This window comes from Lepisosteus oculatus, chromosome 3 (assembly GCF_040954835.1).
Source record: "Lepisosteus oculatus isolate fLepOcu1 chromosome 3, fLepOcu1.hap2, whole genome shotgun sequence".
Classification (NCBI taxonomy): Eukaryota; Metazoa; Chordata; class Actinopteri; order Semionotiformes; family Lepisosteidae; genus Lepisosteus; species Lepisosteus oculatus.
The window spans coordinates 4767766-4785269 of record NC_090698.1 but is presented as its reverse complement, the minus strand read 5'-3'; the positions used below and the strand labels follow the sequence as shown (position 1 = coordinate 4785269).

Sequence of the window (17504 nt, the reverse complement as noted above, 5' to 3'; positions counted from 1 at the left end):
GGGATTGTTCTGGCCAGTTCAGTTGATGGAAGACCCTCCCCTGTTCCTCAAGTCTGAACACGTTTCATGCCGCAGTGAAAGGCGTTTATTCCTGGGATTGGAGGGTGCCCACAATTTCGGCCCATGAGGGATGAGCGTGGCTCAGCCGCGAGACCTGAAGACGAGCCGCATGCCTGAACTACGTCAAAATGCGGGCTGAAGCTCAACCGCTCCTCCCTGCTTCAGTCAAATGTCCATTTGTGCTCTTATTCCTTTGACGCCATCGTGGATGTCTAGTCTAGCTGGGAATCCTGGATTGTGTGGAAGACTTCAGGCCTATGCTGACTGGCTAGGACGTGACAGAGCTGTTTTCCCCCCTGTGTAGATATTAATGAGTGTTCGCAGCCTGGGTTCTGTGTGAACGGAGACTGTGTGAACACTAGAGGGAGCTACAGCTGTGTCTGCAAGCAGGGCTATATATTGGATGCCTCTCACGGAATCTGTATCTGTAAGTAAAGAGCAAATTAGGCCAAAAGGCCGCATGCGCTCTGATGCTCCTCTGAGAACGCTTGCGCCTGGAGTAAGGTGTGAGAAAGTGAAACAGAACTTTGCCAAAATTGTTTTCTTCATTCTGTTTTTTTTTTTCTGTTCTACGGGAGAACGTGTATCCGAACCTTGCTGTCGGATGCTGACTTGGTAGCAGTGACCCCTTAGAAAAGACCAGGGGGTACTAGCCTTCAGCTGAACACAGTCCCTCTGCCTTTTGAGCCTCAGAGCTGATTGTGTCTCAGCCTTGTAATGTCTGTATCTGCCAGTCAGCACGAGAGGACAAGGAAATGGGTGCAGATTCTGCAAAACTAAAGTTCTGTGATGCTTTTCTCGTTGCTTATTCTACTCTGCACTTTCGGAAACCGAGGCCGTGCTTTGGAATCGCTGCTGATGCTTTCTGTGAAGCTCTGTGTGTTTTTCCTGAAGCTTTCTGCTTTGCTGCTGAAGCTCGCTTTCTCTCTGATAGAGAGACACGTCCCCATCCCTCCGGATTGTCAGCGTCTTGTCTCAGCCTGCACTGTACCCTTCCTTCTCAGGGCGCCTGGAAACAAAGTGGTCAGCTTTTAAACCACACACAGGGTGCTGAGGGCCGTTTTTAAATCTCCACTTAATTCTCTTCCTTCGGCGAAGCAACATTCATTTTGCCATGGGTTTTCATCTCAATTCTGTGTTGTAATGCATTGCCATACTATTTCTTTATGCTCTTTCCCATGTCTCTCTTGCACGGACATAAGATACTCGGCATTCAGCAATCAAACGGAGCACACTGCAATAATGCAGGTCCAGTTCTGAGCTAAGCACAGCTTTACAGCGGGGCTTTTCATCTCCCTCGTCCAGCTTCCAGCATGTCTGTTTTGTTTTGTTTTGTTTTGTTTTGTTTTGTTTATATGTTGAAGAGCTATTAAGAATGGTTAAACCCGAACTGGATCAAATCAAGGCTTTCTCCACCCTGAAGAGCTGTTTATAGCTAAAGGCAACATAGAAAACCTATGGGAAACCCCCATTTAAGAAGAACCCCCTTCCTTGGATAGGGTTTAGCATTAGCAAAGAATTGAAGCAAAAAGAGTAAAGATGATCAAAACAGTTGTCAAAATTTTAAGCATTTAAAAATATTGTGCTGTTGATCAAATTAGATCTTATTTACTTTAAAAAAGAGAATTTCCGAGGTGATTTAACCAGTACGAGTGTGTTTTCGGGGTGTGGGGGGATCGTTTAATTATCCATTAGATAAGGCGTGTGGGGGCCCAGTCAGTCTGATTGAAACAGTAATTAGCAGGTGAAAGGTAATTACCATTCCTGTACTTGACTGGACGTGTAAGTCTCTCATGCCAGACTGCAGTAATGTGCAGTAATGTTGCTAGTTAGTCTGCATTGTCCACCCCTGCTCAGAGTCCCTGTAGTTAAGCAGTCTTAACTTCACCTACATAAGTAAGTGGGTGATAGGCAGGCACTCAATTAACAGAGCAAACACTGGCAGATGATATGAATTCAAGCTCCTTTTTTATAGCCCCACAAAGCTGTTTGCTTCCAGTTTTATGAGCGAGAAGCTTAGGTACAGTACTTGTGTGGTAATTGAGTCCACCACCCGCCTGTCCAATTCAGCGCAGGCAGTTTGCACACTTAATTAAAGACATGTTGACCAGCCTGACTGGGTGGGGTATGACACTGGGGCTTGACAACTGTGTCCACCTGGTAATTACAGTATGTGTCTCTTGTGAGGATGAGAGAAAGCTTTGCAGGTCAAAAGATAACATTCTGCCCCTCATCTGCGGCTATAGCACAGAGCAAGGTTAGTATTCTCTTCATGAGAATGAAATAGTGCATCAGAGAAAGCTCTTCAAAAGAAGGTGTTGAGGTTTAGCTGAGTGAGCTCAGTAGTTGAACGAGGCAGCTATGACTTAACACCACCCGGCGCAAGCTACAGAACGAGCAGTGCAGCAGGCGAAGAGCGAGTTGTTATGGCTGAAAGAGAAGAAAGGGGAAACGAGCTGCAAGCATGGCTTCAGAAACATCAGAATGAATAACCCGTGTGCTCCCATAGCCCAGAAAGTGATCTCCGAGGACAAAGGCCAGTGCTACCGTCTCTTGACGTCGGGCATCTGCTCCCTGCCCATCCTGAGGAACATCACCAAGCAGATCTGCTGCTGCAGTCGGGTGGGCAAGGGCTGGGGCAGGAGCTGTGAGAGGTGTCCACCCTTCGGCTCAGGTGAGATGAGTACTGTTAAAATTACTTTAACTTTAGGATCCTTATCTGACATCATCAGGAAATGTTAAACCTCAGTCCCCGTATTCATTACATGCTTCTGCCTTCAGATGAGGATAATACTAAACTTGAGATTTTATCAAAGACTCTTCAGCACTTTCGTCCGACCACTTTGCCATCAGGTATTTCTAGATTACTGAGAAAGTTCCGAAATTTTGCACAGTAAGTTACTCCTTTTTTGTTCCTTGACGTCCCTTACTGGCAATCTGAATGAGAAGTTTGAATAGAAATCCCAGTGATCCTTCATGTCTGAGTGTGACTGAACTGTGAAATATTTTTCCTCCGCAGCGGATTTTAAGGAGATATGCCCAGCAGGGCCTGGCTACCACTACTCGGCCTCCACAGTTAAGCTCAACCCCAGGCTTGTGAATCTACAAGGTGGGGGGGCTTCCCTCGACTCCCAGATCATAGCTGAGCTGCAGTTCGGTGGTGTCCCCACCGCACAGCCCACAAGAGGCCCCACACGTGAGTCCCAGAATTCACCATCCAGCATGCCTGGGGTTCTAGAGCCTGACTGCAGGAAAACAACCCGCCCTGAGATAAGAGATAGCTTTGCAACATCACAGCCATTGCAGAATGGAGCACACACAGACACATTCGTATCTCTCAGCTCAGTGTTCATCTGCATCAGGCCCTGCAGGAATCAGGTCACTCAGAAAGCCGTTTTGGGTGGGGGAATGCACTATATCTCAATGCAATAGGTTTCTGTGCAATGAAATTTGTCTTTAATATATCTTTAATTTCTCAATTTTTTTGCCTCTCTTTCGTACCCACGTGGCATCACCTGGCAGCGGATCCCAGGGAGCTGCAGGGTCCTTGCAAGTGAAAGAACTTTAGTATTTGACTTAATTCGTCAAAGTTGCAATTTGTTATGTACTGTAGCAGTTGGTGTTTAAAGACGTTTGCAAAACCTTTATTACATTCTGACTTGATTCTGCATTAGTTATCCTTCTAATACATAAAATGCCTAAAGAATAACATAAACACACACAAAATGAAACTGCTGTCGGAGACTTTCTAGGTCCCTGCACTCAAATTTAAAGGAAGTGAAGAATATGCAGGAATGTATTCAGAATGCAAGGGATTTTAACAGTCTAACTGCCGATGTCAGATATTCTCATGCGTGCTCCAGTCCAACCTACAGCCCTCGTGTCTGTCAGCCAGTGTCGTCTGGGTCTCGTGTCTTCACAGCCCCAGTCCCACCACGGACAAGCCCCCCGAGAGACGACAGGCGTCCGCTCCAGCCCGTGAGGCCTCTCCCCGCCCCTGTCCCGACCAGGCCAGGTACCTGTCTGACTGCTGGGGTTCCCCCTGTTCCTCCTGCTGTGAAACTGAATGTGGTGGCATGGCGAGGTTGCTTTTCATAACCTCTGGTCTCCAAGCAGTCTTTCTTTGAGGGAATGAAAGTAATTGCCATGTGTCATAATGGAGGAGCACCTTAATCTTTAAGAAGGAACACATATGGCTTTTTAAATCTAGAGAGTGTGGCCCATGCTGTCCTGTCTTGTATTGTTGTGGGTTCTCCAGGTGTTTGTGCCCTGTGTCAGCAAACTGTCTTGGCGCAGAGCAATTATGAAGAGGATGGTAGGAGCTCTCTCGGAACAGGCAGTGGAAAACCAGGTTTATACACGTTTGTTATCACTGCTGTTGTAGTTGGCTCAGAGGTTTACATCTGGTTTTGAATGAATGAATTATGTCTGTCAGACGTAAGCTGAATATTTGAGGTGAGCTCAAAACAGAGCAGACACAAGCACGGCAGAAGCTCAGGGCCCCGATGCAGAGGCACATGGAGAACTTGAGTCTTGATGACATTGGGTGCAAAACTGCTGTGGGTATTCCACTGTTTGAGGATGGATTCGGTTGCATTCTTGTTTGCACAGTGTCTCCAGAGTTCTGCACAAATGTGAGCTGCTGCTGTGTGAAGAGTGGAGCTCTCCCTGGCCTCTTTATCCAGCCCTATAATCCCCCCTTTCATTTCCATGGGAAATGAGTGCTTCGTCATAAACCCCTGGAAGATGTGTTTACCTTCCCAGGAAAACACACTCATGCATAGCAGCAGAAAATCTCAGCCGATCTCAACCGCAGACAACAAAGTGAACCTTTTTAATGCTCTTTGAGAGAAAGAGGAGAATGAGGGAGTGGGCCACAGGAGACTTGAGGGGGTCGATTCTGCTGAGAATGGGCAATGCGATGCCCCCAACAATGAATGCTTTGTTCTTTGGCTCAGGATGGGGGCATACTCCTCCTCTTTCCTCTTTGTGGGCTTCTCTTTGTGTGAAAGGACTTAAGTGTTAGCTTTTACAGGTTCAAACACTGGGAAGAACAGGCCTTTAGATGCCCTTCAGGAGTAGGCAGATAAATCTCAGGGTGCTGGACTTTCGTCTAGGCACACAAAGAGATGTGAGGGCTCATATTGGTGGCGGTTTCACTTCAGACGAACGCCTCTGGAGCAAGTGGAAGGACTCGGCCCCCCTCCAGCTCTCATTCCTTCGGCGAAGATGCCAGACGAACTGGTCTCTCTGTTTGGTCTTTTTTATGCTGTTCCGCTAGAGCAGCTTGCTACTGTAAAAGATCAAAGAGGATTTTATTTTGACTGAATTTCATTTTTGAGTGAGGACCGGTGGTGGCCGAGACACACTCACAAGATAAGCTGGCGAAGCAGAGAAGCATTTTTAAGCATTCCAGAGACCAAGCTGTTGTAGAATAAAGGCTTGTTTATCATGGAGTGCAACACTGAATCGGTGAGAACGTTTCAAATGTCACCAACAAAACTCCCGTTCACACCAAATGAGGCTCCTGTGTAAGTGGTGATGCTTCATGCTCAGACATTTGTAGACAAATGGTGCACATTCTGACACTTTCCTCATTACTTCATCAAACATCAAGACATGTCTTGACCCACCAGCAGATGACGCATTGTAAAATATTGTAAAGCGTGATCTTTATTTCTGACAAAATTCCCTTTCAAAAGATAATAGATAAATGTGGATATACTGTAGATAAATTTACCATTCCTGTACTTTAAAAAAACACTGATGGTTTAGATTAAGTTAAATAAGAATTTAAATTAGATTAAGGCAGTAACATCTGTGGAAAGTTAGATTTCATAGTTTGGGATCCGAGTTTTTCATGTTTTTATTCAGTGTCATTTTTAATGTATTTAAACTAATGTGTTACTGCTTTGCTTTCCCAGTTAAAAACTGTTCAAGCGCTTTACTATTTTGAGACTTTGAACCTCCCTTCTGCACCCTAGACCTTAATGTGTTGCTAACAGATGATGTATTTTTCCTTTTCATAAATTATTCTCAGACAAAACACCATACCAACAACTTGCATATTCTATAACATTACTTATTTTATGCCTTATGTATTTTTCTTGGTTTAAAAACAATAAGAATTCCTGTAAAAAAACTGTTCAGGCGAACAGCATTGTATGCAGCACTAATCCCAGAGCCCTGGGCATTGGGCTCCTGCAGTTTATCAATTCAGACTTGCACATGTGTCCTGTATTTAATCCAGTAGATTGAACAAGACATCCCCAGAAAGGAGGCATTTTGAAGCATGTAGTAATTGCAGGTTTACTGCTTTAAATTCTTACGTTTAGTAAGAATTAAAAAATGAAAATATACTAAAACCCAGAGGTCAATGAACAACATTTCCTAAAATGGGATCTGCTGTAGGCTGATTGCCTTTACTGTTTAAAAGTAAAGAGGCAAACAATCGGAGATAAGAACACTACACACAGGAGCTCTGGCAGTCCTGTAACCTTCTGCAGAAGTGCAGAAGCCTGTTGAGAGGCTGAGACAGGTGGGGATAGGCTGATGCATACTTCTTGATAACGTCCTGAACTCTCGTGACTTAAAGCTGTCAACTGACAAGAAAGAAGACAGATCCGACATTACTCAGGTTCCTCAGAACCCCCTCCCCCATATTTTTTTCAAAAGGTTTCTTATGGGGAGTCATAAGTTATGTAATATATCAAAAAAACATACCATACATTTTAAGTTGAATGTTTTTTTCAGATCAGTGTGTCTGCATATATATCTATAATATTCTGTATATTTACAGTACATCAATCATACCAGACAATTGAATTTGTTCATATTTTACTTGAGAACATCATTGCAACTTTTGTCACAGACGTTATGTCCTGGACTGTACTAGCAAAGAAGCCAAACCTCCAACATTAGCACACATTTTTATACATTTTCTTTTTATTTTGCAAAAGTTTTACAGTGCCGTTCAGTTCGTGGGTAACGGTACAGTAACAGCTCAGCGACTTGAACCATATGGCAGAAGTCTGTTTTCACTTCCAGCAACTGTAGTAAAACTTCTGCATTTCACAGCTGTCAAGAAAAAGAGGCCTTGTGCCAAGTGATCTTTTGCTCCTCGTAAAAGACGTATTGATGCTCTTATAATGAACTCCTCGAGAGGAGCAACTCCTGGTCACATCGGTGAGCTCAGAAGCACTTGTTAAGGGTGTTGCCGAGTTGTCCGAATCTGGAAGGACCTGTTGTGCTGACAGCAGGTTTCCTTTTAAACGGTGAAAGCAGAACCTTCACAGCAGGATCTGATCAAATACACATGCCCTCCAACCACCTCTTGCTGTCCACCTGCCTTGTGTCCACGGCTGTTCATCTGACCTCCGTCTGACTAGCTTGCGTGCTAAACCATTCCTGTAGGATTTTTCCAGTAGGCAGTCCTGCATTTTGTCACTGAGCACAGATCTTGTGCTGCACAGCTGTAACTAACATAGCCTTATGCCAGCCACTGAAATGCAGATACTGTAGCTAAGCCAGCTGGGAAAAAATTGAAGGTACTGCATTATTAGGAGCCCAAATAGAGACCATGAGCACTCTGCCGAAACTGAAAAGAACAGAAGTATTTCTCTTGCTCCCAATATAAAAACCTTTAGGTCTTAATTTGAATTTTTAATATCCAGTAACAGCTAAGAAATACTTTTTTTATATCTGTAAGTCTTTTTTAAAGTTCTGTGAGGCTGCGTATGAAGCACAAAATGTTTTCATGCACAGAGATCTTGCAGGTTGTGTAAACTAAAAAGAAAAATTCTCAGCAAATGAAAATAAAGGCATCTGAGACATCGAGGGTGCTGTTTTTACTTAATTGTGCTTTGGTTTGCTGAATCCTTGGCACGTGAAGGAGTTTTCTTCCTAATTATCTCCTACCGGAGGGGTGGGACTTTTCATTTTTGTCTTCTGATCTTTCACATGGGCGATATCTATCTCCTGCCTCTCCTGCATCCAGGGCTGCGTGTGTGTGAGGTCAGCCCTCTGATCTGTGGCCCAGGGCGCTGCATGGACCAGCTGGGAGGAGGGTACTCCTGCATCTGCAATCCAGGGTACCAGCTGAATGCCCAGCAGACAAGATGCCAGGGTAAGGGAACACATTCGGGGGATATAGGCAATAAATGCTCTATTCTGCCATTTTTTTTAAAATAATTAGTAGAAGCCAAACTATGTTGTTTGGTGAGTAAGTGTGAGATATCAATTAGGTGATATGGGTGGTAAGATCATAAATTAGTTTAGATTCAATTCCACCTTGTTTTTCTTTTCACCACTGGCCTCTTTTCGGGCTGCTAGGAGCTGACTAACCCTTCCTTTCCTCGAAGGGTCTCAGAGTGCATCAACAGTAGGTCTGGCCAGTTTGTTCAAGCACGCACAGCCCTTAGTGTGCAAAAGTGCCTCCTGTTTGCAATTCCAGATGTAAGATGCTTACATGTTAGCTTTGCAGTCAGTGCAAATTACAGTAAATGCGTTGATTCCTAACTGAACTATTTGATTGGAAACATAGACATTAATTATACATATTATTATTATTATTCTGTAGTATATAAACCAAACAAAACAGGTGTCAAGAGCCATAGGAGATCCATACTTTTCTAATGAAGGATATATTTACATCATTAATAAATCACTTAATAGTGATCTCTGTTTTTGAAGTGTATGTGAATTGGTTAATTGATCCTTAATTGCTTAATTGGTCCTGTTTAATTGGGTTAAGTTGGGGAAGTAGACATTACGGGGAGCTGAGGCTGGCGCCGTGCGGGCGTGGCAGCCCCAGGGCCGGCCAGGCTGGCGTGACGCTGGCGTGACGCTGGCGTGACACTGGCGTGACGCCGGCGCTCCTGTATTGCAGACGTGGACGAGTGCCGAAGGAGTCCGCCGCCCTGTGGCGGCGGCCGCTGTGAGAACTCCGAGGGGGGTTACCGGTGCACCTGCCCCGTGGGATACAGGCCGGGACCACAGGGGAGGAGCTGCGCAGGTTTGTGGCAGAGCCCACAGGAATGGTCCACTCCCCTCGCCTGGCTCTTTCAGGCCCTGTCAGTTGGAGGATCCAGGTAGCCCCTAGCTGCTTCCTGAAGAAGGCCAGGGAATCCCCCTCAGCCCTTTGTTTAAAAATGTGCCTCCTGTTTTCCATCCAAAATGCTGTTCCTCTTCCACTTTTGTACTGAACTACTCAAGTCGTCTTTTAGGATTTTACAGATTCGTATGAAGTTTTTTCTCAGAACAGCTCTGTGTGTCTGTAGCACAAATGCGGACATATCACCTTTTCATGAGAACAGTTTACATGTGAGAGGAGACCCTTCTCCCCTCTAGCCCATTTAGTAGTTTGTTTTCATCCTCCAGCTGAATCGAGAAAGAAGCCTGGGCTTCAGCTTCAGCAGCATGGCTGGGCGGCTTGTTCCATACTCCCACCCCACTTTGGGTAAAGACGTACCCCCCCCCCCCCCGTCCCCAGTTTTAAAAGCATTACCATGCATTTCCACTATTTAATCATCCACTAATTTCAGTAGCAAAAAGACTAACTGTTAATTCTGTTCTGACTTGGTGCTAAGTCAAGTGCTAGAGAAGAACACAGAGTATTTGGAGCCTATCTCTTGGCAGTATCCAGACTGCACACTAGGAGGCTGAATGGAAGCAGGGAGGTGTGAAATTTGAGAGGATCTAATAAACACGTTGCCATTTCAGATGTGGATGAATGCGCCCAGACACCCCGGCTGTGCTCCGGGGGCCGTTGTGAAAACACCCCTGGCAGCTACCGCTGTGTCTGCCCCCCCGGCTACAGACTGGGCGCTCAGGGAACACACTGCCTTGGTAAGAGCACTGTCGCTGGCTGGTACTGATGTTGAGCTGATGTTCGGCGCTCACTCCAGTGGTCAAGCCAATCGTGGGGAAAAAAAACGGGTTTAGAGCATTGTTACAGTATGTAGAAGCTGTGTGCTTTTTTTATTTGAAGCGATTATAGTCCAGGACATCCTGAGGGAAAACTCACCTTAGTAGCGTGAGAAAACGCTGTAGTATCGTACTGTGCCAAGCTGTGATGGGCTAACATGTGACACCTCTCCCCCAGAACTCGGATATGCAGCCGGCTGTGTGGTTTGCTGTACCAGCTGCTGCTTATCTTAAATCTCACCTTGCAGAGTCTGTCCTCTGGTGATAAAACAGCCATATATCCGTTGCTGGTATGGGCCGTGATTAACTGTTAAGGTAGATCTCGTGAAACCGGGCTCCGTGTGTCTCCTCCACAGACGTGGACGAGTGCCGGCAGACCCCCAGCCCCTGTGCCAACGGGCGCTGTGACAACACCCCTGGCAGCTACAGGTGTTCCTGCGCCAGCGGGTTCAAGCTCCACGGCAACCAGTGTGTCGGTAAGGCCGGGATCCCGCCATACTGCGTCTTCAGAAACAACATCTGCAGCTTTTTCAAATACTTTCAAATACTAAGTGAGCAGTGTCTCCATCTCATTTGTTCTGGGTGTCCTCTTGTTCTGCCCCAGTTCCACGCTGGAAGAAAGTGTTCTGTCACTGACCTGTGTGAGTGATATTAGCGACCAGCAGTAACTGTACTATTTTGGTTATACTCTGCTTGTCCAAAGCGGGGCCAGGTAGATTTTCTGTTAAAACAGTCCTTGTTGGAGGAATTGCTCAATTTAGAAAAGAGTCTCGTCTTCATCTACCAATAGCTTTACGGAGATAGCTGCTGTTTTGCACTGTTTAGTTGAAAAGAAAGAACAACCACATTTCTCTTGAAGTTGTTGTTTTTTTCACTGATATATCTTGTTCTTTTTCAGACATCAATGAGTGTGAGAACCCCTTGGTTTGCCCTGGTCAGGAGTGTGTTAACTCTGCAGGCTCCTTCCAGTGCGTCTCCTGCAGACCAGGATACAGACTGCAGAGTGGCAGGTGTACAGGTACATTTCCCGTCACGCTCTTGTTAGTAAACTCCTCCAAATCCTTGCCCCTTGCCTTATAATATACATTCTTTTTATATTGGAAAGGATTTGTATAAGGGCTGCGATCAAGACTGTTTCTGCAATCATGATCCCCCTATCTGGTTAAAAAGGGAACATTTTGTTTTTCTCTGGTTGAACTGACAAGAGTCCAAAGTAACCCACCCCGTCTGTCAGAAACAGCTGTGTGCAAAGCCTTTTCCCCCTTGACTTTGGAAAAGAAATTGTGCCAAATAAATTCCTGAACTATGAAGCCGGTTTGCGAGGAATTCCAGAAATTCCCGGGTACAAACTGGTACAGAAAGCAGTCTCCGTGGTTGTTGAAACGCTGGCCAGTGACATGGGGGTTCAAGCAGGTACGGGCGGAGCAGTGGCTCTGTGGCCAAGGATCTGTGGCTTTGGCTGGCAGGTTGCCGGTTCAAATCCCACGGCCAGCAGAGGAATCCTACTCCGTTGGGCCCCTGAGTGAGGCCCTTAACCCCAACTGCTCCAGGGGCGCCGTACAATGGCTGACCCTGCGCTCTGACCCCCAGCTTCTCTCCCTGTCTGTGTATCTGTGTCTCATGGAGAGCAAGCTGGGGTCTGCGAAAAGACGAATTCATAATGCAAGAAATTGTACAGGGCTAATAAAGAAACATTACATTATTGTTGTCAAGCCGGGCTCTGTGTGTCTCCTCCACAGACGTGGACGAGTGCCGGCAGACCCCCAGCCCCTGTGCCAACGGGCGCTGTGACAACACCCCTGGCAGCTACAGGTGTTCCTGCGCCAGCGGGTTCAAGCTCCGTGGCAACCAGTGTGTCGGTAAGGCCGGGATCCCGCCATGCTTCTGGGGACTTTCCCTGTGTTTCCCAGCGGTTCAGAGATGGAAGTATTTCCTTACTGCTTGCGCTGAAAGTCCAGTTTCTTTCTCTCATTGTTCATTTGGAAATTTGACTTGCGCTTTGCACAAAACAGTCCAGGCAGGTAATTGTAAGAAAACGTGATATGTTTTAAGAAAACTTACTTATTTTATTATGTTTTATTGTGTGCACCAGTCCAGACTTGCCTTGATTCCTTCTGTGAAATATAATAATAATTGCTTACACTTATACTGTGCTTTTCTGGACACTCCACTCAAAGCGCTTTACAGGTAATGGGGATTATTAGGAGGCCTTGATTGGTAAAGGCCAATGGGAAATTTGGCCAGGACACCGGGGTAACCCCCCTACTCTTTTCGAGAAATGCCCTGGGATTTTTAATGACCACAGAGAGTCAGGACCTCGGTTTTACGTCTCATCTGAAGGACGGCGCCTGTTTACAGTATAGTGTCCCCGTCACTATACTGGGGCATTAGGAAACATGTGGATCGCAGGGTGAGCGCCCCCTGCTGACCCCACTAACACCTCTTCCAGCAGCAACCTTAGTTTTTCCCAGGAGGTCTCCCATCCAGGTACTGACCAGGCTCACACCTGCTGACCTTCAGTGGGCTGCCAGTTCTGAGTTGCAGAGTGATATGGCTGCTGATAATGTAGCCTTGACTTTTTAGTTATTTGCACCTCACACTCTTTTTTTTTCACTGTTTTTGCTTTTCCCCCCTTTTTTCAGATGTCGATGAGTGTGAGAACCCACTGGTCTGTCCTGGGCAGGAATGTGTTAACTCTGTGGGATCCTACCAGTGTCTTCCTTGTAGGCCAGGATACACCCTGCAGACTGGCAGGTGTACAGGTAATTGAGCCTAAGAACAGCCACAGGTGAGAAGAGGCCATTCAGCTGTTGTAGCCCATTAAGTAGTTAGTAGCTAATTGTGGCCCAGTAGCCTGTTCCATACTCCCACAACCCTTTGTGTAAAGCGCCCCCACTTCTTGGCTTTAAATGCTCTTCCATTTGTCCCTACTAGGTGGCAAGAGAATAACTCTCTCGTGGTTGTCTTCCACTTTTCCTTATGTTTTTGCCTTTTCATCTCCATGTGGAGATTGTCTTTACTCATATTCACCAACGATGGGGTCAGGAACCACATCTCTGCCTCCAATCCACATGCGCTTCTTTAACAGGGCGTAGGTGTGCTCCACAGGGTTCTGAAACACTGGCAGCCCGGTCCCGTGCAGCAGGACCACATGCACTCCGGGATGAGACGGGGGGTAACAGTGTATGAGGTTGAATGTTCAGCCTGTTCCACCAGATTGCAGCAGGATTGAGATCTGGGGTTTGTTCTCACCAGGGAATAATCAGCGTGTTTATTTGATTGGATCTGTAATTGACTTCTGCGGGCAGAAAGAACAGTTGATTTTCAGCACTGTCCTTAAACTTTCTAAAGCTTTCACACATTCATACGCGACTCATTTTGTCGTGGATTGTCAGGAGTTTAGTGCAAAAGTTCCCAGAAACAATTGAAAAAAAAAATTTGACCAGACACAGCACATCTGGGGATTCAGGCAGCTCCCCATGGTGTTTTCTTGCTAGACCAGGCTCTGTGTGTCTCCTCCACAGACGTGGACGAGTGCCGGCAGACCCCCAGCCCCTGTGCCAACGGGCGCTGTGACAACACCCCTGGCAGCTACAGGTGTTCCTGCGCCAGCGGCTTCAAGCTCCATGGCAACGAGTGTGTCGGTAAGGCCGGGATCCCGCCACACCTGTAGAATTAATTCAGAACATAAGGTTACAAATGAGAGGGGATCATACAGCCCAGTTAGCCCATTTGGCAATTAGGAACCAATTGATCCAAGAATGTAATTGAGTTGCTTCTCAAAAGAAACCAGGGTTATCAGCTTCAACAACATGGCAGAGTGACTTATTCCACGGTTTATTCCACAATCCTTTGGGTAAGGAACTGCCCATTCAGAAAACCAGGTTTTGAACTTCTGTAAGGTTTCCACTTGTTTCTGTGTCCCAGTGTTTATTCTGAAGAATTTCCCTGTTCTGGGCCTCGTCAGTGCCCGTGTTAAGGGATTAAATGCCGTACATGGATCAGCCTCATAGTATACTCTGTTTAAGACCAAAGAGATTTTGCTCCTTCAGTTCAGATCTGTGCGATTCAAAATACCGCTCTGCTTGATGCGTTCTGCTTTCTTTTCTGGTCCATCCTGGCCTGGTCTGTGGCATTCAAAAAAACAAAAGAAATTGAATTTGACCGTAGAATCCTCCATTTTGTCTGCAGAGCAGCTGAAAAAGTGCTGTTTTACCCCTTTTATCTGCATTAAACAGCTCCTGTTTTTGCACGTTGGCCATTGAAGTTGTGCCTGGTTGTTTTTCTTTTTTCTTTTTCAGACGTCAATGAGTGTGAGAACCCCTTGATTTGTCCCGGGCAGGAGTGTGTTAACTCCGCAGGCTCCTTCCAGTGTATTCCTTGTCGACAAGGGTACAGACTGCAGAATGGCAGGTGTACAGGTAATTCTTCAAAGCATGAGTCTTATTCTAAGAACAAATTCCAGTGCTGAAAGTGCCCATTGCTTTCGGGTTTGTTTTAATACAAGAACTGTGGTCAAGTTCTTGTACAGTGCCACTGTCATTTGCTGAAGGGTAAATACAGTATAGTATAGGGTGATTCATATTATTTCATTTCCCCAGGCTTTCATTCACTTAATTAGAGATTTATTAGAGTGGGAAACATTATTTTCACATTGCAGTGTTTAACAATCATTAGATTACTAATCATGCAAATGCATTAAATTAAATTGAATTTTTTTTTAATAAATTAAAAAACTTTTATTTCGTCCGTCAGCCTATCATTGCTCACATTACACACACATATAAATGCATGATATTGAGGACAAATATATCAGAAATATGAGTGTTTAGGTTATGTATGCTATTGCAGTCCAAGACCGTTCCTCCTATAAAAGTAACTGGCTGTGTTCTGTCTTACATGACACTTTTACAGCATGCACAGCACTAAATGGAAGAGGAAATCTGTGTGGTTTGTGTTTGAGAGCCTCTATTAGGTGTTATAGCCCTAGAAATAAATGACATCATAGAGAGTCATTTCTAGAAATAAAAACATCGTAGAGAGCTCTCTGCTGTGGTCTACTATGTTATGAAAAACATTACACAAGACAGAAGCTAAATGTTGGTTGGCAGCCTACAGTACATTCTGTCAGGCTTCTAAAACACAGTTGCCAGCATTCGGACAAACAGCAACCTGCTGGGAATGAATGAGTCAGCCTGTTTGTAGCATCCCCCCCCCAGTTCCTAACCACAACTGCACTGTGTTTACTCGAGTTGTTTTGGCAACCTTTTCGATGAGAAAACAAAATCGGTCAGTCCTATCTAGGATAAGATACGCACAAGAGCATTTTGCGAAAACAAAGTCAAACAGAATGGGAAACGCAGCTGGGGAAGAATCTACCATCTGCAGCTGAGAACGAAGGGCTCTGGTCAGGATTATTCAGTTAACAAATGAAATGCCGCTGCTGATGATCCACAATGAAGCCACGGGCCAAAATATGACTGTAAGGATATTGGTAGAGTGTGGTCCTTATGGGTTGATGCAGTACACAAATATGTAAATAGTGTATATATAGAGAGTAGTAGATTGAGGGGCAGTTGATTAGGCAGTTACAGAGTTAGTGTAGTACAAGTTATAGAGCACTGTGTTAATAAAATGTTCGTTCATCATTAAGAAGGTGTGTGATTAATGACCGCCGTTAAGAACACAAATAGAGAACAGAACAATGACGAGTGTTAAGGAAGCATAGTGGTTAATTACAATTACACAATAATTACAGGACCACAATGCTATGGTCCTGGGTTCAGTTCCAGCTTGGAGCATCTGTCTGTGTGGAGTTTACATGATCTCAAGCTTCCTCCCTTCTCCTGAAGACAGATTCGGTTTAGTTGGCTACTGTAAATTGTCTAATTTATGGAGGACAGGCTCTAGGGCAATTCCTGCTTGTAGAGAGTGTTCCCAGTTCAACCTTTTTGAAGTTCTCATGTTGGATGGACCCTCTCAGAGGTCAGACATGCATGCTTCCTGCTGAGATGAATTCTGAGATTTCAATCTGTTTGAAAATCGACAGTACAGGAGGAACACGCAGGGCAGTTCCACGCAACCCTTCCCACATCAGAACCTCAGCTGATCTTGCTAAAAGAATGTGATGGGACCGGGCCACAATTTCACATACGTGCCCATGTCATGTGCTTACCACATTGTTGTGTTCCTAATATTTTGGCCCGGGGGCTGTATTTAATAAATTGTTATACCACTGCAAAGACATTGCTGTGAGGTTTCGGGATTTGTGGGGATTTGCTCTGTAGGCTCTAACGCGATCTCTGACCTGTGGTGTAGTCCTTATCCACACTTCACGATGAGAAGAGTCAGACCTCTGTCTGGAAGACAGGCTTTTAGTGCAGAATTCACAGGGGCAGATGCTCTCATATATGCACTCAGGCCAGTGTTCTGCTGTCAGGGTTGATTTAGGGCTCCATGTCAGATGATCATTAAGGTATTCTAGTTAAGCAGATGAACAAATTTAGCTGTAAGGGTTGACTTCAGGTTTTCCTCAGAAAATAGCAAGAGCTCTTCAATATCAAGACCCCCTAGAAGCATTTTCCTGTTTTTATGCTCTTCTCAATATTCATTGTGTAATTCCAAAACCTTGTATGTGAATAAGTACAGTTTTATCTGCCTGTGAAAGAGCAACAATACTTATTTAAGAGCTCAATGAGCTAGGCTATGAGGACTGGTTGCAGGAACTTAATCTTTTAGCTCTCAGCCAAAGATAACCAAGTAGAGAACACAGAGTCCTTCCAGACTAAAACAACTAATTACATTTAAAAAATAAATAGGATATGAATCAGGAAGTACTTGAAATTCAAATCAGTTGACTGGAAGCACTGCTGTAACCAGAAACGTGTTATATGTCAGTTGTGCAGTGATACTGAACACCTAGAAGCCAAGTTTACAAATGCTGGGGTGCTGGGATTGTTTAAAACTAAGCCTCAGGCTTTGATAATGTTTGGGCCTGGTGGGTCCTGATGAGCTGAAGAGTCTATCCTTTCAAATTATTATTATTATTATTATTATTATTATTATTATTATTATTATTATTATTATTATTGTTATTATGATTATTATTATTATTATTGTTGTTGTTGTTGTTGTTGTTGTTGTTGTTGTTGTTGTTGTTGTTGTTAATAATAATAATAACAACAACAATCAGGGACTCCCCTCCACCACCACCAGTGTGTAGCCCCCACCTGGATGATGTGCTGGCAGCCTGAGTGCACCAGTACACTCCCCACACACCAGCTCTCAGTGGAGAGGAGAACAGAGTGATGAAGCTAATTCAGAGAGGGGGATTATCAGGAGGCCATGATTGGTAAGGGCCAATAGGAAATTTGGCCAGGACGCCGGGGTTACACCCCTGCTCTTTTTGAGAAAACATCCTGGGACTTTCAATGACCTTGGAGGGTTGGGATCTCTGAGATTTTACATCTCATCCAAAAGACTTCTTTTTTTAATAATAATAATGTTTCTTTATTAGCCCT

The 17504-nt window shown here is 45.0% G+C and overlaps 1 protein-coding gene across 5 annotated transcripts in view; it reads left to right on the top strand.

Moving 5' to 3' along the window:
- LOC102693071 (latent-transforming growth factor beta-binding protein 4) overlaps positions 1-17504 on the top strand; it is a 94032-nt gene that overhangs the window by 57439 nt on the left and 19089 nt on the right. For 2 of the 5 annotated variants that reach the window (XM_069186344.1, XM_069186342.1), the window contains exons 10-22: positions 365-487; positions 2570-2734; positions 3080-3256; positions 3983-4075; positions 8057-8185; positions 8948-9073; positions 9781-9906; positions 10341-10460; positions 10883-11002; positions 11724-11843; positions 12627-12746; positions 13509-13628; positions 14286-14405. In XM_069186344.1, the coding sequence (XP_069042445.1) occupies positions 365-487; positions 2570-2734; positions 3080-3256; positions 3983-4075; positions 8057-8185; positions 8948-9073; positions 9781-9906; positions 10341-10460; positions 10883-11002; positions 11724-11843; positions 12627-12746; positions 13509-13628; positions 14286-14405 (1659 nt within the window). The remainder of the gene's footprint in view (positions 1-364; positions 488-2569; positions 2735-3079; positions 3257-3982; positions 4076-8056; positions 8186-8947; positions 9074-9780; positions 9907-10340; positions 10461-10882; positions 11003-11723; positions 11844-12626; positions 12747-13508; positions 13629-14285; positions 14406-17504) is intronic. The other 3 variants (XM_069186343.1, XM_069186346.1, XM_069186345.1) reach the window with 3 other exon arrangements.